The sequence below is a fragment of the Mustelus asterias genome, chromosome 18, assembly GCF_964213995.1.
Source record: "Mustelus asterias chromosome 18, sMusAst1.hap1.1, whole genome shotgun sequence".
Classification (NCBI taxonomy): domain Eukaryota; kingdom Metazoa; phylum Chordata; class Chondrichthyes; order Carcharhiniformes; family Triakidae; genus Mustelus; species Mustelus asterias.
The window spans coordinates 51,653,106-51,678,013 of record NC_135818.1 but is presented as its reverse complement, the minus strand read 5'-3'; the positions used below and the strand labels follow the sequence as shown (position 1 = coordinate 51,678,013).

The 24,908-nt window shown below is 41.8% G+C and overlaps 2 protein-coding genes across 7 annotated transcripts in view; one reads left to right on the top strand and one right to left on the bottom strand.

The window, feature by feature from the left end:
• The window catches only part of txndc16 (thioredoxin domain containing 16), a 120,772-nt gene extending 114,412 nt beyond the window's left edge, over positions 1-6,360 (bottom strand). Inside the window, exons 1-3 of one of the 4 annotated variants that reach the window (XM_078233928.1) lie at positions 6,287-6,355; positions 5,228-5,387; positions 4,485-4,726 (exon numbers count right to left, since the gene is read on the bottom strand). In XM_078233928.1, coding sequence (XP_078090054.1) covers positions 4,485-4,641 — 157 coding nt within the window. In that variant the 5' untranslated portion in view covers positions 4,642-4,726; positions 5,228-5,387; positions 6,287-6,355. Of the gene's footprint in view, positions 1-4,484; positions 4,727-5,227; positions 5,388-5,998; positions 6,078-6,286 lie in introns of those variants that run through there. The other 3 variants (XM_078233931.1, XM_078233930.1, XM_078233929.1) reach the window with 3 other exon arrangements.
• A 305-nt stretch (positions 6,361-6,665) lies between these two features.
• The window catches only part of gpr137c (G protein-coupled receptor 137c), a 32,273-nt gene continuing 14,030 nt past the window's right edge, over positions 6,666-24,908 (top strand). Inside the window, exons 1-4 of one of the 3 annotated variants that reach the window (XM_078233925.1) lie at positions 6,666-7,177; positions 23,248-23,297; positions 23,689-23,917; positions 24,556-24,705. In XM_078233925.1, coding sequence (XP_078090051.1) covers positions 6,824-7,177; positions 23,248-23,297; positions 23,689-23,917; positions 24,556-24,705 — 783 coding nt within the window. In that variant the 5' untranslated portion in view covers positions 6,666-6,823. The remainder of the gene's footprint in view (positions 7,178-23,247; positions 23,298-23,688; positions 23,918-24,555; positions 24,706-24,908) is intronic. The other 2 variants (XM_078233926.1, XM_078233927.1) reach the window with 2 other exon arrangements.

Genomic DNA, 24,908 nt, shown 5'->3' with positions numbered 1-24,908 from the left:
ATATTTTGGAAAGTGTAAGGCTGGAGAGATAACCAAGTTATGGAGGGACAAGGCCACAGAGGGATTTGAAAACAAGGATGAGAATTTTAAAATTGAGGTGCTTCGTACCAGGAGCCAGATGTGCACCTGAGGGCACAGGGTTGATGCATGAACCAGACTTGGTGTAAGTTAGGTTAAAAGAAGCAGAGTTTTGGTTGAGTTGAAGTTTATGGAGGGTGGAAAATGCAAGGCAGCCAGGAGTGCATAGGAATTGTCAGACACTGAAGAATGCCTTTATTCTTGTACAAATAGCGACATGGGAACTTACATGTTGCTTAAATGGGTACACAGGAACTCAATTTAATGTCTCATCAAAAGGCATCATCTCTGATAATGCAGCATACCCTCAGTCCTGTATCGAATGTCAGCCCAAAGTATGTACTCGTGATCATACAAAGAACAAAGAACAGTACAGCACAGGAAACAGGCCCTTTGGCCCTCCAAGCCTGTGCCGCTCCTTGGTCCAACTAGACCAATCGTTTGTATCCCTCCATTCCCAGGCTGCTCATGTGACTATCCAGCTAAGTCTTAAACGATGTCAGCGTGTCTGCCTCCACCACCCTACTTGGCAGTGCATTCCAGGCCCCCACCACCCTCTGTGTAAAAAACATCCCTCTAATATCTGAGTTATACTTCGCCCCTCTCACCTTGAGCCCGTGACCCCTCGTGATCGTCACTTCTGATCTGGGAAAAAGCTTCCCACCGTTCACCCTATCTATCCCCTTCATAATCTTGTACACCTCTATTAGATCTCCCCTCATTCTCCGTCTTTCCAGGGAGAACAAGCCCAGTTTACTCAATCTCTCCTCATAGCTAAGACCCTCCATACCAGGCAACATCCTGGTAAACCTTCTCTGCACTCTCTCTAACGCCTCCACGTCCTTCTGGTAGTGCGGCGACCAGAACTGGACGCAGTACTCCAAATGTGGCCTAACCAGCATTCTATACAGCTGCATCATCAGACTCCAGCTTTTATACTCTATACCCCATCCTATAAAGGCAAGCATACCATATGCCTTCTTCACCACCTTCTCCACCTGTGTTGCCACCTTCAAGGATTTGTGGACTTGCACACCTTGCACACACAGAGGTCCCTCTGTGTTTCTATACTCTTGATGACTCTGCCATTTATTGTATAACTCCTCCCTACATTATTTCTTCCAAAATGCATCACTTCGCATTTATCCGGATTAAATTCCATCTGCCACCTCTCCGCCCAATTTTCCAGCCTATCTATATCCTGCTGTATTGCCCGACAATGCTCATCGCTATCCGCAAGTCCAGCCATCTTCGTGTCATCCGCAAACTTGCTGATAACACCAGTTACACCTTCTTCCAAATCATTTATATATATCACAAATAGCAGAGGTCCCAGTACAGAGCCCTGCGGAACACCACTGGTCACAGACCTCCAGCCGGAAAAAGATCCTTCGACCGCTACCCTATCTCCTATGGCCAAGCCAGTTCTCCACCCATCTAGCCACTTCTTGTATCCCATGAGCCTTAACCTTCTTAACCAACCTGCCATGAGGGACTTTGTCAAATGCCTTACTGAAATCCATATAGACGACATCCACGGCCCTTCCTTCGTCAACCGTTTTTGTCACTTCCTCAAAAAACTCCACCAAATTTGTAAGGCACGACCTCCCTCTTACAAAACCATGCTGTCTGTCACTAATGAGATTGTTCCGTTCTAAATGCACATACATCCTGTCTCTAAGAATCCTCTCCAACAACTTCCCTACCACGGACGTCAAGCTCACCAGCCTATAATTTCCCGGGTTATCCCTGCTACCCTTCTTAAACAACGGAACCACATTCGCTATCCTCCAATCCTCAGGAACCTCACCTGTGTCCAAAGAAGCGACAAAGATTTCCGTCAGAGGCCCAGCAATTTCATCTCTCGTCTCCCTGAGCAGTCTAGGATAGATGCCATCAGGCCCTGGGGCTTTGTCAGTTTTAATGTTCCCTAAAAAACCTAACACTTCCTCCCTTGTAATGGAGATTCTCTCTAACGGGTCAACACCTCCCTCCGAGACACTCACGGTTAACACGTCCCTTTCCTTTGTGAATACCGATGCAAAGTATTCATTTAGGATCTCCCCTATTCCCTTGGGTTCTAAGCATAATTCCCCTCCTTTGTCCCTGAGAGGTCCGATTTTCTCCCTGACAACTCTTTTGTTCCTAACGTATGAATAGAATGCCTTAGGATTCTCCTTAATCCTGCCTGCCAAGAACATCTCGTGACCTCTATTTGCCCCGTTTGAGTTCTTTCCTACTCTCTCTGTATTCCTCCAGAGCTCCATCTGTTTTCTGTTGCCTGGACTTAACGTACGCCTCCCTTTTCATTTTAATCAGATCCTCAATTTCCCTGGTTACCCACGGCTCTTGAATCCTACCTTTCCCATCTTTCCTTTTTACAGGCACATGCCTATCCTGCATCCTTATCAATTGTTCCTCAAAAGACTTCCACATGCCAGACGCAGACTTACCCTCGAACATCCTCTCCCAATCAACGTCCACCAATTCCTGCCTAATCCGGCTATAGTTAGCCTTCCCCCAATTTAGCACCCTGCCCGTAGGACAGCACTCATCCTTGTCCATTACTATCCTAAAGTTAACAGAGTTGTGGTCACTATTTGCCACATGTTCCCCTACCGAAACTTTGATGACCTGATCGGGCTCATTTCCCAGAACTAGGTCCAGTATAGCCCCCTCTCTAGTCGGGCTATCTACACACTGTTCCAAAGAACCTTCCAGTATGCATTTTACAAATTCCTCCCCGTCCTGAACTCCAGCTCTAAGCACTTTCCAGTCTATACCAGGGAAATTAAAGTCCCCCACTACAACAACCCTATTTTTTCTGCACCCATCCAGAATCTCCTGACATATCCTTTCCTCCACTTCCCGTGGGCTGTTGGGTGGACTGTAGTACACCCCCAGCATAGTGACTGCACCCTTCCTGTTTCTGAGTTCCACCCACAGTGATTCAGTACATGACTCCTCTAACTTGTCTACCCTCTGCACCACGGTAATATGCTCCCTAATATCGCTACTCCCCCACCTTTTTTAGCCCCTCCTCTGTCTCGCCTAAAACACTTATACCCCGGAATATTCAGCTACCAGTCCTGTCCTTCTTTTAACCAAGTCTCCGTCACCGCAACCACATCCAAATTCCGCGTAAGCATTAAGGCCCTAAGTTCGTCTGTCTTACCAGTTACGCTCCTCGCATTGAAGCAGATGCACTCCAGACCTCCAGGCCCACTCAGGTCATCCTCCTCCAGAGTGCTCCTCTTCTTAGCTAGCCTTAGCCTGGCCCCCAGCTCAACCCCAGCCTCAGTACTCACTGACCTACTGTTTTGTTCCCCACCCCCCGCCACACTAGTTTAAATCCTGCCGAAACACCCTAGCAAAACTCCCAGCCAGGATATTTGCTCCCTTCCAGTTAAGGTGTAACCCATCCTTTCTGTACAGTCACCATCCTGACTTGAAGACTTCCCAGTTATCTATGAATTTAAAACCCTCCCTCTTGCACCAGTCCTTTAGCCATGCGTTCAACTGTAGAATCTCCCTGTTCCTAGCCTCACTTGCACTAGACACTAGTCTTATGACTCAGGCGAGAGTGCAACAACTGAGCCAATACAAAGCAAGGACAGGAACAGGGAAATGATAAAAATTATCATCGTCCACATAATGTGTTAGGTAACAAATGTGGTTTATTATGACAACATATATATCAACCACATTGTTTCAATTGCATTCAATTAATTGAAGTAAAACTGAAATGAGCATTACAATTAGGCTGGATAATTCTAAAACAAAACTCAAATTAGAAGCTACATTGATTCTTTTCAAGTGGTTATTACTGACCAGTCAAGAGGCAAAAAAAAATTGTACATTTTTTCTGGGACTCAAAATTCAATTTAAAGATAAAACGAAGAAAGAGTGAGTTATTTTTTGAATTTGATTTATGCTCTTCAAGATTAGGTATGTCAGTCCTAAACTTGAGCATTTTTCTGATTTATTATATTTATGTTTTAGAAACAAGCATCGCAAATCAGATACAATGCAATTTTGATGCAGAGTAAACCTCCTTATACATTATCTCAACAATGATCCTTAAAGTCAATCTTGGAAAAGTACCCATACCATACCAGTGACTGTGCCATTTTTTATTCCTCCAATAAGAAATGGCACACTGGCCTTTGTGAGAGATTTTTAATTTAGTAACAAATAGTTCAGAAACATGAGCAGCAAGATACCATATAATCTCAGTGACAATCAGCAAGGATATAACTTGGATCAAGCCAAGATGACTAGTGTTATCTTGTATGTCCAAAACAAGGAAAATGAGCTTCTAAACATACTATGATGGATACAAAAACAAATTTTTACTTTTATGCAGCATTCTGTTTCAAATATTTCCCAAGCTAGTGAATACTTACTTGTTTTTTTGAAGTATATTAAAGAAGCTTTTCCTGACTGTAGAATATTGATAAAATGTTGCTGATTTAATGTGCGTAATGTTTTCATACCATCAACAGCATTAAAATAACCAGCATATAATAAAATTAAACCAAGATAGGAATGCCATTCGGCCATTTTAGCAGAGAGATGAAGGTAGTTCTGATCCCAAAAATTGTTTAAATAGGTTGAATGAAATCTTCAACAGTTTTGTTATTTATTTCTGGAAAAAAGAAAAACAATCAGTAATAAGCAAGATATAGTCCACAAAACATGTTCAATTCCCCAGAATGCATCATGATGTTGACAGTCCCATATATTTTAAGTCTAACAGAACCCAAAATATGTTAAAGTAGCACCAATGCATTAGGAGTACAAAATTAACATGGAAAACTAGTCCTCTTACTGTAAAACATAGCACATCATGGGTCAACTTCCTAAATAATTACTCATTGGAATACATAAAAATCCAATTGATAAGAATTTTCCTCTGACTAGCTATTCTCTTTTTTAAAAGTCCCTAACTCCCTCAAAGTAAGAAGGGCAGATTTCATGAGTGAACCCGATGGGTTTTTACAACATTAATGGAAGCTTCGTGGTCATTATTATCAAGACTAGATTTATTAATTGGATTTTAAATTCCACCAATTGCCCTGGTGGGATTTGAAAATATACCCCCACATCATCAGCCTGGGTCACTCGATTATAAAACCAATAACATTACCACTATGTCACCATCAAAGGTACGCCAAGGAGCTTGCAGCAAGGAATGAAGACAATGTCAATGTTTTCAGTCTTCTCAATAAGTAACTGGGCAAATCTGTGCCTCAGCCAATTCTGGATCGAACACGGGAAGCCTGACGACAGAGAGATGGTGGAAGGGTCTGAGTAGAGGTGAGGCAAAGCTGGTCAGTCATGAATGTACATTTGGAAACTGATCCCACCTCTGAAAATCCTATTGTCAAGAAACAGCAGGAAGATGAGTTGGGGGTGGGGAGGGGGGGGGAAGGGGTGGGGAGGGGGGGGGGGGTGGAGGTGGGGAGACAATTATTTTTGGACAACTCCTGAGATAATAAGGCAGCCATAGGAAGTTAGGCTTGGATGCTAATACTACCAAGTGAGGAAGGCACTTCCACAGCTGAAGAACAAACATGTTGAAGAGAGATAACATAATCTGATAAAAAGGTTGCAAAATGGTCAAAAATGATAATGCTCGACAGTGATGATCACCCAGGACGTCAGTTGTAACTCTGATTAGCCATTTAAATGATGTGACACGTGATATGATAAACCCGATTAGAGACATTCTAACAGAGCTGCACAACAGATGAGCAAATATATGGAAGTATGAAAAAGAAAGTCGAAAGACGGTTTGCTTTTGGATGTAAATGAGAGAGATGAGACTTTCTGCATGAATAAAGGCAGCTGGAGCTTTGTGTTATGGGCGGGGAAACAAGCATTCCAGTTTGAACTCAATTCTGTTCACTTCTCGCACCTTTTCCCAGTGTCTGAGTGGGTTTCCTCCCACGTTCTGAAAGACGTGCTGGTTAGGCGCATCGGCCATGCTAAATTTCCCCTCAGTGTACCCGAACGGGCGCCGGAATGTGGCGACTGGGGGATTTTCACAGTAACTTCATTGCAGTGTTAATGTAAGCCTGCTGGTGACACTGATCAATAAACTTCTCAGCACCGCGCAAAATACTGTCAATTAATTCCGCAAGGAAGGGGGAAATCCTCGACAGATAGAGCAAGAGGACAACCATTCTCCTCACGGCCCTCTCACCTTCCGTCCCGATGTGCCTCTCCAGAATGTTCAGCGGCTCAACCCTCACCTCAGGCTCCTCGCGCCCGGGGATCGGGAGGGGGGCGGGGACACTGCCAACGGCCGTGGCGATGCGACGCCATTCGACTATTGGTTAATCGGGATGTCAATCATACCGACGCTTCCGGCGACAGTGGTGGGTGGGGGCCTGACCGCGCATGCGCCATCTTGCAGATCCGCCCTCTCCTCCCTCTCCATCCAATCCCCGTCTGCCCCCTCTCGATGATTGACAGGGTGGTGGGCTGAGGTGGGGGGGTTACGCCAATGAGCGGGCGGGTTGGGGGCGGGGCAGGCGGCGGCTGCTGATTGATTTGGGGATGGGTGGTAGGGGGAGGGAGGGTGTTTGTTGCTCCTGAAGCTGAGGAAGCGGCTGGGCTGGAGAAGAGATGGAGAGTGACTGACTGCAGTAACCAGCGCAGCTTTGGCTCAGGATCAGCTGTGGTGGTGGAGGAGAGAGGGTGGGGGAAGAAAAATACCCCAACAACAAGAATACAAAGCATGTCTGTGGCCATGACGGCGGCTCCGGACAAGCCCATCCAGGCTGCGGTGCCTCCCTCAGTGGAGCTGGGCTTGACTGTGGTCTACACCGCTCTGTACTCCCTGCTTTTCCTCTTCGTGTACCTGCAGCTCTGGCTGGTCTTGCACTACAAGCACAAGCGCTTCAGCTACCAGACGGTGTTTTTGTTTCTCTGTCTGTTCTGGGCAGGCCTGAGGACTACCCTCTTCTCTTTTTACTTTAAGAATTGTGTGCAGGCTAATCAGCTGGAGCCTCTGCCTTACTGGCTGTTGTATTGTTTCCCAGTGTGTTTGCAGTTCTTCACGTTGTGTCTACTAAACCTTTATTTTGCACAGGTATGTATTTGGGAGATGAGAGGGGGGGGTCAAAACAGAATCTTTTTCCTCTTTCTGCTGATTTCGTTATTGGAAAGGTAACGGGCATTGCGTTGGCAAGAGACCGCAGAAACACCGGGCAAAGTGCTGATATGTACGGAACTGTCTTTGTCCCATACATCCAAATTACAGCCCGTCTTCTGAGATGCAAGGCGCCTGTATTATGTTCCTCCTATTGTACCAATTTTGCAGAGTAATATGATTTGGCACTGAAATAGCGAATACCTTGACCTGAGCGAGGGAGTAATTAATATACGTTTTGAGAGACTTAGAATATCCATCCAGACAAGCTAAGTGAACCGTTGTTTTCTCAAAGAAACTAAGTGCAAACGGAGAACCATGTCATTCCGGTGTTGGATAATTACCAATTATGACGTTAACTGGCTTGACTGCCCCACTGCCTTTCAGAACTGCGTTCGGCTATTTATTGGGGGTGAAATGTTTTTCTGAAATCCTCTGGCCAGTTACAATAGATTTTTTTTTCCGTTGCTAGAGTTTTCTCGACAATTTCATCCATTTTCAGGGGATTTCAGTCTGTTAGTAATCTGGCATTGTTGTTGTTTTTGTTCTAGTCTTGTGTTTTTTTTTAATACAAGCAGGTAATCGATAAATAAATGGTCCCATTTCGCCACCAAAACGATTGCAATTTCCCAGTTGTTAAAACTTTTTTTTTCAATTATTTGGCGAAGCAATCCGCATTACCGAGCTGCTATTAATGAACCAGTCTTTCTGCGGTTATTTCTGTTGCGTACTGTCGATTGAGTTTTGAGAAGATGGTCAAGTTAAAACTCGCGTTTTTAATGCTTCACTGACTTTTAATTGTCAATGTTTGTGTAGAGGTTGTAGCGATTATTGCAATTCATTTAATTTGAAGTTTGTTCGGGATTATCTTTACAGTAAATATTCCATTTGTAAGAATCACAGCAGCTGGATACTGGAAATTTTAAAAAAAATTTAACGACGTAATCCACCTCGGGGTTAGGACGTTCACACCTGGCCACGGCCTCTTATTGATTTGGGTTCGAACTTCAAACTTCCACCCTAGCCAGTTGTGTACATCCTACTGTTTACATAAATAATTGCGCAAAATGTTAATGATTCATTGTAAATCTCTGTGCATTATTATCACTACATTATCCAGAATAACAAAGGCAAATTTTCCTATGCAAGTTAGAAGTACTCTATATAATTTATAAAGGACGAGTATAATACTTAGCCACTGTCTGAGTGCAACTGTTATGATCGTCTGTTATGATCGTCAGAGATAAATTTGAACTTATTTAATAGCTAAAGAATTACATGAAGTTTCACATTTTAAAACTTCTACTGTAACAAATGACTAGAACTCATTATTGACAAAGTACTTTTTTGCGGGTAGTGTATAATTCACAGTGACATTCCCATATATACTTGCCTATCAACCATCACGCTCCCCCAGAATTACAGTCCAGTTATTGTCAAGTTCCTATGGGTTCCCATATCTCTTCACCAGGTAGCAACTTTGTCACTAAGTGCTTTTGGAGAGTTTCTTAAATCCACCACGAGTAGTAAAGCCTATTCCAATGATTCTTCCCCTTAGCTGTGCCAGAACAAATCTCTGAAATCCCTGAAAACCTATAGAAGGCTGCAAGTTGCATCCTTTTGATTGGAGTGTTTCCCTCCTGTATCTAACTGTCAGCTTTCAAAGTCAAGGAGCCTTTTCTCTCTGGTCATCATGTTTGATTTCTGTTTTTCCATGGAAGCCTGTAACCTGATCTCAAAATGGCTTCCTCTGTCTTCCCCATGACAGTAGAAACACATTCGCATTTCTACTCAGATACAAAGTTAATTAACTACCCTTGGTCTCAAATGCCTTTCATTTTAGAAGTAAATTGCAGCACAACAATACCTGCAGCACCTTTCTGTGGCTTTAGCAGTATTTACTATGAGTAGATGCATTGTGTCCAAGCATAAATGCCTTGCATCATCTTCCCAGCAAAACTACCTAAGACTTACCCAAGGGCAGCACAGTGGTTAAGACTGCTGTCTCACAGTGCCACGAGCCAGGGTTTGATCCCAGCCTTGGATCACTGTGTGGAGTTTGCACAGTCTCCCTGTGTCTGCGGGTGCTTTTGTTTCTTAGTCCACAGATGTGTATGTTAGGTGGATTAGCCATGGTAAATGCGTGGAATTAAGGGGATAGGGCAGGAGGGAGGGCCTGGGCAGAATGCTCTTTTGGAGAGTTGGTGCAGACTCGATGGGCTGAATGGCCTCTTTCTGCTCCTTAAGGGTTCTATGGTTACTTTGATCTCTTACAATTAAGCCATCCAACCTTGCATCAGAACAGGTCACATGACCCATTCATTTACCCTAATAAAGCTACAGTTTCAAAATATAATCTGGAATACCTCAATTGTATCTGCTGTAATTGACAAACTGCCTTCAAATTGAGAATAATTGAAATATAAAGGGTACTGTTATCATAACTGAAATCAATCAATGCAAACTGTATTGGTATTCATGTTGTTCAGTTGATCTAAAGTTATTTTCTGAATTAATTTAATGTGTGGTGGCCAACTATGCTCTCTGAAGCTTCCTTCCAAAACTTTAACACTCCATTCCTTTCTCAATAAAAATCAGTCGATTTAAAGCTTTCAGTCACCAATACATTAGCTTCCCCACAGTCTCCCTAATCGTCTCGTACTTGGGGCACCTTGATCCTTAACACAAAGAACAGCACAGGAACAGGCCCTTCGGCCCTTCAAGCCTGCGCCGCTCCCTGGTCCAAACTCGACCATTCTTTTGTATCCCTCCATTCCCACTCCATTCATGTGGCTATCTAGATAAGTCTTAAACATTCCCAGTGTGTCCGCCTCCACCACCTTGCCCAGCAGCACATTCCAGGCCCCCACCACCCTCTGCGTAAAATACGTCCTTCTGATATCAGTGTTTAAACCGCCCCCCCCCCCCTCACCTTGAACCTATGACCCCTCGTGAATGTCACCATCGATCTAGGAAAAAGCTTCCCACCGTTCACCCTATCTATGCCTTTCATAATTTTATACACCTCTATTAGGTCACCCCCTCATCCTCCGTCTTTCCAGTGAGAACAACCCCAATCTCTCCTCATAACTAAGCCCTTCCATACCAGGCAACATCCTGGTAAACCTCCTCTGCTCTCTCTCTAAAGCCTCCACGTCCTTCGGGTAGTGTGGTGACCAGAACTGGGCACAGTATTCCAAATGCAGCCGAACCAACATTCTATACAACTGCAACATCAGACCCCAACATTTATACTCTGTGCCCCGTCCTATAAAGGCAAGCATGCCATATGCCTTATTCACTACCTTCTCCACCTGTGATGTCACCTTCAAGGATCTGTGGACTTGCACACCCAGGTCCCTCTGTGTATCTACACCCTTTATGGTTCTGCCATTTATCGTATAGCTCCCCCCTATGTTAGTTCTACCAAAATGCATCACTTCGCATTTATCTGGATTGAACTCCATCTGCCATTTCTTTGCCCAAATTTCCAGCCTATCTATATCCTTCTGTAGCCTCTGACAATGTTCCTCACTATCTGCAAGTCCAGCCATTTTCGTGTCATCTGCAAACTTGCTGATCACCCCAGTTACACCTTCCAGATCGTTTATATAAATCACAAACAGCAACTAAACACAACTTGTAATGTCACTTATTGGGGACCTGATATCTATGTTTGACATAAAATTCTGTGAATTCAAAGGACTTCCGGTAGATCCATAAGTCATCTGTTTTTATATTAGATTGAAGTATTTGTTCTGTTAGGTGATAAGTGATTGAAGCAGTCTTCAAGATGATGGAGAATGAGGCTGTTGTATGTCTAGCTTGTAGGTTCTCTTAAGTGAAAATTCTATGGTCTTTGCTTTTATGCTAAAATTGCCAGATCAAAAGTTCAAGTTTTGATGGATAATATCGTTGCATTTATTGTGTGGTTTTAAGGGAAAAAACAGAAATTTCCAGTAGGTCTGAGACCTTTTACAGAAGCCTCAGGCACTCCTTGCTTTGACTTTCATTCAGATACAGCGATAAATAAAACTGGCTCTTTTACAAACTCTTACTCATCAAACTTTTGGCTCTGTTATTGCGACAAGGCATTAACTGTTGAATCCTGAAAGTAAACATGTTTACTGGGTGAAAGCTGGCCAACAGCTTCAAAAATGATACTAAAACAAACAATGCTAGTAACATTCGGTAGGTCAAACAGTATCTGTGAGGAGATAGAGTTGATGTTTTTTGATCACAACTACAAAAATTGCCCTGAGTAAGGTCTAAACAAAATGTCACACTGCTTCATTTAAGCTGTTAGCTATGGCAAACATTCCTTTGTCTGTATTAGAGGAGGAAATAACAAAATTGCAAGAAAATCAGAAAGAAATACACATTTTGAAAGCACAAAAGTTACTTTTTTGGGCGGTAATCTCATCTTAAATTGCTTGTTTCAGCATTTGCTGGAATTGAGGTACCGGCTCCAATTGAAGTGAATGATTAGATAGGCATGAGGGGCTGAATGGTCTTATTGTTTGTCACAGCGGGACATAATCTAGTAATGGTAGGTGGGGGGGGTGGGGGCAAGAGGAGGTTAGGGATTTTCTTCACTAAGAAAATTTTAGTGGTGTGGGCTGTTTACATCTGTCTTGTTAACTATGAGATTGTTTCCAGTTTGGGCAGTGGTTCTCATGTGTGGTGATCCATGCACTGGTACAAAATGCAAGTCACTAATGTGCAACACTTCAGTTGAGGCCATATCAGAGAATAGGCCAGAATCCTTATCTACATTCCTTGTGTGATGTTTCACAACTGTACTGTGAACAATATTGGTTAACTTATTTAAGGAAAGATGTCAATGTGTTGAAAGCGGTTCAGAGAAGGTTTGCCAGACTAATACTTGGAATGGGCGAGTTATCTTATGAGCAAAGGTTGAACAGGCTAGGCTTGTATCTAGTGAAGTTTAGACACATAAGAGATGACTTGATTGAAATGCACAAGGTCCTGATGGGGTGGATGTGGAGATGTTTCCTCTTGTGGGAGAATCTAGAATCAAGGGTCATTGTTTTTGCCAAAAAAAAAATGGGTCGCCCGTTTAAAACAGATGAGGCAATTTATTTTCTTCACGGGTCATGTGTCTTTGGAATGCTCTTCCTGACAAGGTGGTGGAAGCAGAGTCTTCGAATATTTTTAAGGCAGAGATAGATAGTTTCTTGGTAAGCAAGGGGGTGATAGGTTTCAGGGGTAGGCAGGATACAGCTTTTGAGATTACTATTAGATCAACCATGATCATAAATGATGGAGCAAGCTCAAGGGGCTGAATGCCTGCTCCTTGTTCATATGTTCATAACTATACTGGCTCCCAGATGTGTGGCACAAGTTATCATAAGTGCAAGCAACAGCTTGTTTTGTAAGCAAGATTATTGTTGTTTTTGTTTGATTAATACAGATGGAATGTAGGTATTAGTTTCTCATTGTGATTTTATAGCATATATTAGAATATTTCATTATTTGTGTAAATATCTATCCTTTTTCTGGTATGCATTAGTAATTTAGTTGAGATATTTAATACACAAAAAATACATTTTGTTGTTTTAAAGTCAGATATTTGCATAAGTTCCCATTTATTCTGAGAGCATTTTACAGTGGCAAACAGAAGTAAGTTGGGTAAGACCAGTAGGTAGTCCACAGCATGTTTTGCCCTACCGCTTCTCGGCCTTTTGGCTAAGATCAAGTGTAGTATGGTCGGCAGCCCATGGTCGGCCGCACTTGGTCGAGGTCATTAGGTTACACTGAAGCTTCATGTGAAGCAATTTTTAAAAGCGGCATCTCGGCCTTTTGGCTAAGATGCAAATGAGCTCAAGTCTTGGAGGAGGAACCTCCCCCTTCTCCAATCAGCTTAGCTCATGTAGATCAGGCCCAGGACAGGGTGGTTTGGTCGCTCGCCCTGTCTTGTCAGCCTGGATCTGAAATGTCTCAACTTGTTGAGACTCTGAATTGGATTTGATTTGATTGAATTGGAAAAGTATTTTTAAAAAGTGATCTGTGGATGAGGAGGTATGAGAACCACTGAATTAGGATTGTAAACAATAGAATGCGCACCCTTTCAAATGTTGCCCCTCACCCTTGCCGAAGGCTGTAGTGTAGGAGTTGAGAGGAGTCCAGGGCTTGCGTCCCTGAAAAACCTTTAGAACTATTTGATTTGGACCCCAATGCAATTTTACTTTATAAACAACAAAATTAAAATCAAATTCAATTTTCAGCAGTCAATCACTTCCAAAAAAGCCGCTTAACGCTGACCGCTACAGTTGAAAGTATCTGCTCTGGACCCAAACTCTACGGTATCAAACTCTTCTAGTTTTGACTTATTTCCTCCTCCCAATATCCATGTTTATGCTGGTCACATAACCAGCTATTGTCGATCTAACATATGCAATACTGTACATGTATTTAATACAAAGGTAAATTTGAATTCAACTTTCAAAAGTTGCTGAGTAACTGCAAGCGTTTTGAGAAATTGAAGTACTATAGCTTCTTGATCTTCAAAAATTACATGGGTTCAGGACACATTGTTTATCCTCGCCACCGGCATAAAATAAATCCTAGTCTTAATTTCATTGGGGAATTAGTATATAATGCAAAACAGTGTGTAATTAAGCACTAGGATAATTACTTAAGGATAACTATTAGAAATAAACAACAGGCTACAGTAAAGAAGTTGTTCTCTGGCATTGGATAGATGTTCCACTTATTCTGTCATTTGCAAATAGAATGGTTACTACTTCTTGCCAAGTGCAGCTTGCAAAATCAAGCGTTACTCGTTACACTTCCAATGGAAGTGAATTAATGGGGGGAGATGGGGGCAAATTTGCATTTATAGCGCAGTTTTTTTTCAAACCATTCTTAAGAATCTCGCGCATTCAATTATTTTGAAATGCAATGTCAGTTGTAACATTTATGCCCCTCCAATGCCGCAAACAAAAGTGAAATGATTGGCCATTTTAAAATATGATTTTTATGCTTCTAATTAAAGAATGTTTTAACTAAAGGATGATGACTGTGGTCGCAGGGTCAGATTTACAGACAAGATGGTTGTTAAAGCGACGGTTTCATGCCATCGGAGCATAGTTTATTGCAAGTTGATGGTTTCATGTAATGAACCACACCTCCAGCTTTAATCCTTTGAGATCACTCTTACCAGTACTACTGTCCTTGGGAGTGCTACAGAAACCTGTGGTGAGAACAAATGGGTAATTTGGAGCTGTAATGTTTACAGCACTGCTGGCATCAACTAATATTAGACGCCCTTTTTATTCAAGGGGAAGCAGAGGAAATAGGTCTGGTAGTCTGATCCTCACTACTTGCCTTTTCTCTCTCTGATACCCAAGTAATTCATATCAGAAGGGTTATATTGGTTTTGACTCAACGGAATTGCAGTGCAAATTTATTTTTGAGTTTGCAATATATAAATGCAAATTTCCCCTCAACTCCCCTCCTGAATTCACTCAATAGTTGGCACTTGATGACTAATGTTTTAGTGTTTAGTGACCAAAATCTAGACATTGCAAATAAAACATAATATAAATCCAATTGTGCAGTGAGTGATGGAATTGAGGTTCATATGAGTTTATCGCTCCCTACTGAATTGGCTAGGGTATCCAATTTGTGCGCCATCATAGAGATAGAGACACATTGCAGTAGATCCTACATCTATTCCCCTCCTTTCTCTTCAACATTCTCATCTCAAAATGGTGAAGTACTGTTTTGTTTGTCATAGAATCCCTATAGTACAGAAGGGGGCCATTTGGCCTATTAAGTATTCACTGACTCTCCAACAGAACATCTTTTCCAGGCTCAAGCCCCTGCCTGATCCCTGTAATCCCCCTAACCTACACATCTTGGGAGGCTAAGGGACAATTTAGCATAGCCAATCCACCAAACCCGCATATCTTTAGACTGTTGGAGGAAATGTATGCAGACATAGAATGTGCCTGTGGTCTGCCTCTTGCCCAATGACTGGTGTTTGTATGTAAGCTAAACATTTGTGTCGGTAGGTTATTTGTGGTGAGTAACCTAATTGAACCTGGTCCTGCCCTCACCAGAGCATTTAAAGTTTAATCGGGGCTCAAGGTTTTTATCAGAACTCTAGAGAAGTTTCATTATGTTTTCACCCCCCTACCTAAGGTAGAGATCAATAGTGACTAAAAAAATCCAGATGTGGGATTAAGTAGCAGATTTCGGTGTTCACAATATCTATGTGAACCAAATGTATTTAATGTATTAAAAACCAAAAGAGAGAAGGCTGGAAAATCTCAGCAGGTCTGGCAGCATCTACAATGAGAGAGCTGACATTTTGAGTCCAGATGACCCTTTGTTGAAGCTCTGACACCGCTTTGACAAAGGATCATGTGGACTTGAAACATCAGCTCTTTTCTCTCCTTGCAGATGCTGCCAGACCTTGCTGAGATTTTCCAGCATTTTCTCTTTTGTTTTCAGATTTCAGCATCCGCAGTAATTTGCTTTTATCCAATATTTAATAGATTAGTTGATCTGTGACATAGATGGAGTCTGAAGCATGGTGGTGAAGGCTATGTTTGACTTGCCTCTCCTTTTGGCCACTTCATGTGGTGACAGTAGCTGTAAAATTTTCAGACACCTTCTGAAGTCAACTTGAGACTAATTTGAAGGTCATTTCAGTGGATTGGCTTCTATTTATAAATTGCTAACTCATCTCCAAGCGCAGGCATAATTCAGTCCTCACTTTGTCATTTTTTAACCTATTTTCCAATAATACGTGATGTTTATCGTTAAATCTCAAAACATACAATGTCTTAAAGCAGAATAGGTTCAGTCAGAGCACAGAATCATCTTTGTTTCTCAATCCTTCAGCTCATACTACAATGCATTACAGCACTACCACAGATGTGATGGTACAATTACAATGTGTCAAGTTAAGAGCCAGTTCTATTATACTGTGTCTTGGGAATTTATAATGGAAACAGTTGATACAGAAGTGTGACAAAAATATAACTATAGGAAATGAGGCTCTACATTTCTGAATCATGCCTCAACCCATTCCCTTTATCCCTCTTGTACCTTAATTCCACTTCCCTTTGATCTGCTCCTGTGCGTTTCTTTACCAAGTCATTTGTTTCCTCCCTCAGCTTCTGCCACTGAACAAGTCATCTTCCTGATTTATTTTTCCCCTCGTTCTCTCAATGTGGATGTGACTGTTTATCCCTAGTTACTCTGAGAATTGGCAGCAGACCTCCTGCTTGAAACACTGATGCATTATTGATACAACTGAATAGTTTACTGATCACTTCAGGGACAATTAATAGTCAATCATGTTGGTGTGGATCTAGAGTCACGTACAGGCTAGTGCTTAACCAGAGGACTTGTGAATCATTTGGTTTCTTACAATAACCTGACAAATTTATGATCTCTTTTACTGTGTCATGGGCAGAATGTGTTAGGGACCAGTTCAGAAACTTCAAGGTGCACTATGAAGTTAGCCTAGACCCGAAATATGTTTGATTTTGGCATTAGTGGGAGCATAGAAAGAACCATAGAAACCCTACAGTGCAGAAAGAGGCCATTCGGCCCATCGAGTCTGCACCGACAACAATCCCACCCAGGCCCTATCCCCGTATCCCTACGTATTTACCTGCTAATCCCTCTAACCCTCATATTTACCCCCTAATCCCTCTACGCATCCCGGGATACTAATGGGCAATTTAGCTTGGCCAGTCAACCTAACCCGCACATCTTTGGACTGTGGGAGGAAACCGGAGCACCCGGAGGAAACCCACACAGACACTGGGAGAATGTGCAAACTCCACAGAGACAGTGACCCGAGCCGGGAATCAAACCCAGGTCCCTGGAGCTGTGAAGCAGCAGTGCTAACCACTGTGCTACCATGCCGCCCCATAAGGTGTTTCACTCTAGGTGTGATTCTATTGACCCACTAGGAAGCATTTATCAAAACAAACTTTACAGTTTAACTATAACAGAAAATTGGCATAACTTTTACCAATTGAAATACTTAAACATGATGATAGACTTCTTGACTGCTAGCTTCTCTCTATTAGTTCCATTTTAAATAATATTCCCCATAGACCTAAACTTCTCTTCATAATCAGTTAGCAAAAACGTACAGGCTTGCTTGGGTTGCCAGTCATCAAGTCTTTTAACATCTCTGGAGAGAGAGACACCTATTTTCTAACCGGTCCTGAACTTCAGACTGCAGAGAAAAGAGCTGTTGCTGTTTGCAAATGCAAAAAGACTTCTTTTCCCCCATGTAAGCTTATCTCCTCCCATTAACACGCAACGTGTTCTTGTCAATCAACCTAATCGAACACTACTCTGAAACCCCAGGGGACTGCCCAAAAAATAACAAAACTGCATTAACTCAGATTAAAACAAACACCTCAATAACTGAGCAATTATTCTTCTGCATTCTCAGCAGGTGGGCTGAATCAGGGCTGAAGTTTAAAACCATTCCCTTAACAAGAAACAGTATAATCACAATACTACCCTTGATCTAAGTGTTTTTGAGAGATGTGTATGTTTTCCCATCTTCCTCAGTGGTTGTCCCAATTTTAATTCCAGCAGCAACCATTTTGTGCATTTTAAAAGAAAACATTATCCCACATATGGTATGGAAGCTGATTCAATAAATGTCAAAAGGGTATTGGATAAATATTTGCAGGGGGAAAATTGTAGGGCTATGGAAAGGACAGGGGAACACAATTTAATGGGTTCTTACAAAATCTGGCATGGGTATCATGGGCCAAATGCCCATTCCAATTAATCTGAAACAAAAACAAACAATGCTTGAAAATCTTAGCAGGTCTGACAGCATCTGTGGAGGAAGAACAGAGCTAATGTTTTGAGTCTGGATGACCCTTCGTCAGAGCTGAAGACAATTGAAAATAGGATGAGATTTATACTGCTGTGGGGGATGGATAGAGGGTCAGCAAAAGGTGTAGACATAGGAGAGATCAAAGATGTCATGGACAAAAAACCAAAGGGAATGTAAATGGTGATGATCATGGCTAAGGAGGATGCTGCTAGTGGCTTGTTAAGAGATCAGAATGTGCAAATGTAAGCAGTGTGACAAAAGACAACCTGAAACAGGTAATAGATGGCTCTAGTGGGTGGGGAGACGAGGGGAGAGAGTGGTAAAGGAAAAAAGATGGAAAGGATGGGGGAATTGAAAAAAATGAATCAAAGGAAGAAAAAAATGAAAATGCATAAAATAAAATTTTAAAGTAATCTTTTTAAATAATGGAAATGGGATGAAAAAGGTGGACAAGAGAGTTTATGGTCTGAAGTTGTTGAACTCAGTGTTAAGTCTAGAAATTGAAATTACCCTATTCAAAGTCATAAATGGCATTGTCTGTGATTATAGTCATTGTATTTATTTCTCCTCCATCTCTGATACCTTTCATTCAGTTGACCACAACATCCTTCTCCAGTGCCTTTCCTTTCTTGTCCTGCTCAGTGGGACTTGCCTTTAGTTCCATCCATGCTAAGCTATCAAATGGTAGCCAGGCAATCTCCAATTGTGGCTTCTACAGCTACTTAGTTTATATTTGAAATGAATGCCTCAAAGTGCAAATTCTGGCCCTCTTCCCTTCCTCATCGAACATGTTGCCTGTTAGCAGCATCATCCACAACTTTCATATATACGCTAAACAAACCAGCTTTTTGTCACCACCTTTAATTGCCTCTGCTCTGTCAACTTGCTTGCCCGATATCCAGTGTCCCACCATGTCTCCCTCTATCTCTGTAGCCTTATCCAGTCCTATAATTTGCCATTTCCCCAGGCCCCTACCTTTGTCAAGCCTTTTTATACTCTTTCATGGGACATGGGTGTCGCTGACTAGGCCAGCATTCTTTATTGCCCATCTATAATTGTTCTTAAGGTGGTGGTGAGCTACCGTCTTGAATTGCTACAGCCCATGTGATGTAGGTACACACATTTATGACTGCCTAGGCATCAAGTGAAATTCCCTCCATAAACTCCCCTCTCCTTTAAAACCAATTTCCCCAATTAAATATTGGGAAGACCACAGCCATTGTCTCCGGACCCCTATCTTAAACTCTGTACTCTTACTATTGATTCCATCCCTTTTCCCTAGCCATTCTCTGGCTGCACCTGACTTTGGTACCTTGGTACCCCTGGTGGCCCCGAGCTAACCTAATCCTATATCTTGCATCATCAAAAGCTGCTTCTTCTGTCTCAGTCCATCAGCTTCTGCAACTGTTGTCCATGGCTTTGTTAATGCCATTTGACTGTGGCAATATCCTCCTGACAAGTCTCTCATTCCCTGTACTCTCAACTTCAACTCATCCAAATCGCATGTACCCTATTTCATACCAAAGTTTCGTGCATTAGGCAGTCCTTTCCTTGTTGTACCTTGAAACAATTATCCTGTGTTTAAGTCTCTCCATGGCCTTGTACTAATCTCTGTAGTCTCTTCCAGCTCTTTAATTCCTGAGGTTGCATCCCCTCCACTCCCTATCAAAACTCTCTTCCTCCAATTTGTGTTTTCCCTCACTCCTTCACCTGATTATTGGTAGCTGTGCCATCCCAGTTGCCTAGGCCAATTGTATGAAATTCCTCCTTAATCCCTTCAGCCTCTCAATCTCCCTTCTGACTTTAAGACTGACCTTGTAAGTCATTTCCTCTGACCAAGTTTTGCAAGTCCTCCTGATATCTATTCTTTTCGCTTGATATCAGTTTTTGTCTGATTTCACCTTTTGTGAAGTGCCCTGGATTATGTTTTTACATTGAAGGCACAATGTAAGTGCAAGTTTTTGTAGATAAGTGCAGATACTGTCTTTCTGGAAATTTATTTGCTTGAAGTCCTTTTAGCTTTTCCAGGACTCTTCATATAAAAGTAATTGATTTTCTTCCTTTGTGAATTCTTTGTGAAGTGTTTACAATTCCTCGTTCTCGAGCCTTTTTTAATGGTGTTTCATTGGCTGCCCTCCAACGATGGCAATCCTGAGTTTAGAAACTAAAATAAGTAAATGTTGTGCATCTGCCTCGATTGTTATCTCGATCACTTTGAAACCTTGATTTATCTCTCCTTTTTTAAACATGTTTCTGTATTTTCAGCTCCGGCCCTCTTTCCTTTCTGCCCAAAGCATTTGTTGAAGTTGTTTTTCCCTTTCACGTTTAATTAAGTTAGGGTTGCGTTTATTTAGTCCAAACTTTTTTTTGTTTTGGGAATTTACCCTGTATATTCAATATTGTTCCATTCATCCTTTGCAAAAGTGTTAATTAATCTGCATCTCTTCTCTCTTTCCACCCCCTCCCCCACTTGCATATATCTGAATCCCATATGTATAATTTGATCATTTCTCTCAACACCATCCCAGAGGATTTCCATTTCCTGTATCCTGTCTCATTTACTAACTAGATGAGGTTTCTTGCTGCTTTGGTTCATGAAACAGTCATGCAAAGCATTACCCAACTCTTGACTCTAAACCACTTTATACTTGGTTTATTGAAGTCTTTCCTGTTCTCTTCTAGCATTTCTCTTTGTAGAGTAAATTAACCTCCTTTCATTGACCTGAAAATCTGTAGCACATCTGTGATCAAACTTGGATGCTGTCTAAACAGGATCGTTTATTTTATCGCACATGATGTACCGCAGAATCCGTTTCATTGAACTCTGATGTCCGTTTTGTTAGTGCTGAAAGCTGTAGCTTTTGAATGTTAAATTGTTCTCAACCCCTGGATTTAGTGCATTTCTGCTATATCCACAACATCCTACTGCTGCCAAAATTTCCAGTTTTGCTATCTTATTTTTGATTCTTATTGTTTACACAAGTAATTGTGTAATATAAGCTGCTGATATATAGTTTTCACAAATCTAGACTGGATCATGTAATTTGAACCTGTAAATAACTCTTGTTTTTATTCAAAAGAACTTGTCTATATTGTGGGTGGGGTTTTCAGGTCGTGCCCACCCCATAACTGGAAATTCCCACCTGAGGTAAAGATTCACGAAACTTTCCGTTCCGCCTGTGACAATTCCTGCGGCCAATGGGACCATAAATTTTACCCCAGTGTGTTTCAAGACCATCAGATGTCTCATCGCTTTCCAGCTAGTGAAATGCTTGTGAAGTGTAGTCACTGTTGTAATGTAGGAAGTATGGGGGCCAATTTGCGCACACCAGGTTCTCATTGACAGCAGTGTAATAGTGACCAAGTGGTTTTTTTTTTTTTGTTGTGTTCATTTCAGGGATAAATTTGGCGAGGGCATGAGGGACAACTCCCCTGCTCTCTTGAAATTGGGCCATAGGATCTTTTACAACCCTCTGAGGGAGTTGACAGGACCTCTGTTTGATGCCTCGCCTGAAAGCTGGCACTTCTGACAGTGTAGCACTCCCTTGGTACTACACTTGAGTGTCAGCATTGGTTTTAGTTCTGAAGTCTGTGGAGTGGAGCTAGTGTGCTAGCTACCAAGTAATGCCTGACATACTTCTATTCATTTGTAATAACCAATGCTCCTGATGTTAGCATGTACATTGTAGTCTGCAGCAAAATGCCTCCATAACTCCAGAATTATCTGGAGAGTAAGGATAACCCATGGTGACTAACTGTACTCTCCAATATAATCCCATGTTGAAGTATGAGCACTTAAGAATTTCTAACAAAGATCTGTGCCTTTCTCTCTCTCTCTTTCTCTCTTTCTCCCCCCCCCCCCCCCCCCCCCCCCCGACCTCAATTCCCCACACACTCTAGGCCTGAAGCACTGTTTTGCCGTGTCCTATCCAAGCTCATCTCATCAGTGACTCTCTTCCTGACCTTTCACCTATTCCTGCTCCATGCCACCCAATGTTAGCTGACATTGTTAATGTTTCCCTCTCCTCAAACACCTTCTGACTTCACGCCACAGTGGTTGATATTGCCACAGTGGTTGATATTGCCTCAGTGGTAGGGACCCGGGTTCGGTTCCAGCCTTGGGTGACTGTTCTCCGTGTCTGCATGGGTTTCCTCGGGGTGCTCCAGTTTCCTCCAACAGTCCAAAGATATACAAGTTAGTTGGATTGGCCATGCTAAATTGCCCCTTTGTGTCCAAAGATATGTAGTTTAGGAGGATCAGCGGGGTTATGGGGATGGGGTGGGTCTGGGTAAGGTGTTCTGTTGGAGAGTCAGTGCCGACTCAATGGGCCAAATGGCTTCCTTCTGCACTGCAGGGATTCTATGACTTCAGAAATTACCATTTTAGAAAACTGCTCTTGAGCCTTACAACTTCGCCAATCATCATCCGATTTTCAACTTGCCTCAGCTTGGCTGCAGCATTTAACAGCACCAAATGTCTTCAAACAACAACTAGTTGGCTGCATTAACTGAAATAACCCATTTTACAGTTAATCACTCCTTGTACTTCATGATCTCTCCATAGCGTTCAGCATGGTTAGCCATGCCATCCTCCTCTGGTTCCATTCCTACCTAATTGGACCAGAGCAGCAGTGACTACCCCCTCCATTTTCAGGCCAGGATTACCCCAGTGATTGTATTTCTTCCTTCTGTTTCTCATCTACATGATGGTAGTGATAATACCATCTGTAGAAACCAAGTCGCTTTCTGGCTGCATGTTTCCCCTCTCTCTCAACTGATTATCTCATCTTTAAGCCTTCCTCCACATCCAACAATGGGGAAGATCAAGGTCTTTGTTTCAGCCCATGGTATAATTTCCACTCTGTCACTGATGCTTCCAGCTGTATTCCTAGTTCCCCGACAAGCCAGATACTATTTACAGGCCCCACATCTTGTTTGACCCTGCTTTACATCTTAAATCTTCACTGTATCGAAAGCATTGTCTAGTTTGGCCACTTCTCCCAAATGTTTGCAGTCAAAAGTATTATTTTAATACTGTTTTAGGAGTGTTAACTAGTGCATCATTGGATTTTTTTTTGTGAAACATTTGTATATTCCTAACTATATGATGCATTTGATGGCTTTTGCTTTTCTTTCAATATAATAATGTATGTCTTTGCAGGTTATTTTTAAGGCCAAAGCTAAATATTCTCCAGAACTTAACAAATACAAGTGAGTACCATGCACACCATCTTTGTTTTCGCTAAATCCAGCAAAAAAAATGCACAAGCACATATTTTTAAAATGAGCCTTTTGTCACACTTTGGGAAAGCTTAATTACTTAAAATTTTAATTTAGTTGCAACTGTAGGTGAATAAACACTAAAAAGAATTTTTGCTGGGTTTCTTTTGGCCACATATCAAAGCAGTCTGCCCCAAATTTTCCAATGTGGGTGGTAACAAAAAAAGCTTTATTCATTCCGCACCCTTGTGAACTTGTTTACGAAATCAAGTTTCTGAAATAGAATCTGCATGAAGCAACATGTAACTAACACACTGTTTCTTGGAGCTCATTCAAACTCCAGATAAACATCCCCCTAACTACTTTTCCTTGGTGTTTTCAGGATTCCATTGCGGCTAGCGTTCTTATTTGCTAGCATTCTGTTTCTGGTGGTGAACTTCACGTGTGCAGTGCTTGTCCAAGGAAATGTGCCGGAAAGCCAATTGAAATGGACTGTGTTTGTTCGAGTACTCATCAATGACAGCCTCTTTGTGCTTTGTGCTGTTTCATTAGCAGTATGCATCTTCAAAATTGCAAAAATGTCATCTGCGAATGTATATCTTGAGTCAAAGGTAAAAGTTGGATTGCTTTCCCTGTGTGCACTTGGGTTTTTAAAAATGTCGATGTGAATGAAGAATCTGGATTCATTAATTTTGAGTAAATTATTCCTTACTAGCATCTAACGCCGTTGGTATGCCTTAAGTGAGTCATTTGAAAAATTTTCATATAAAGGATCCCACTTCACGTTGAAGTGCCAATTAATCTGCTTGCATCTTTCAAACATTGATTTGGAGTTTTTGCAGTTTTAGTGACACTTGTACTCTCGGGATCAATAAAGCAGCAGAAACTTTGAATCCAGTTTGCAATTATTCCAGCTATGTATTTCAAATAAAGGCTTTACTGTGGGGCAAAAAAAAACCAAAGTCAATTTAATAATGAACCCATACAATGAGCAGATGAAACAACTATCCGCTGAGTCAAGGGTAGGCATGTTTCCAGATCACAAGTGAACTTTGTCACTCTTCTTGCAATAATCAGGGTATTAATTGTACCATAGTGTTCACAATGTCAGGTATTTATATTGTCTATTCTTAATAGAAATTATACTGTGGCTGCAGTATCTAGTTTATTACTCTGGCTACTTGAAAGTTGTTGCGGCTCAACTTTATTTTAATCCATTCAGATAACATTTGTCTTTTTTTTTTCCCAGGGAACTTCTGTTTGTCAGGCCACTCTTGTGGGTGCGGCAGTAATACTGCTTTATATATCGAGGGCCTCCTATAACCTGGTGGTGGTTTTCATGGCTCCAGAAGATAGGCCCAGTTCATTCAACTATGGCTGGTACAATGTGTCTGATCAGGTAGCTGTATGTATATGAAGGTTTTTAAAATTTAATTTAATGAGGCAGTTTTGTGGCACATTGTGTTAAGCAGTGATGTCACTGTTAAAATATATTGGAATTTTCAGTGATGAATAACTGAAATTTAAGCTTTTAAGACTTCATTGGGAATATGTTGTATCTTTGCACTTATCAACCATTTAACATTTGATTCAAGCCATTAG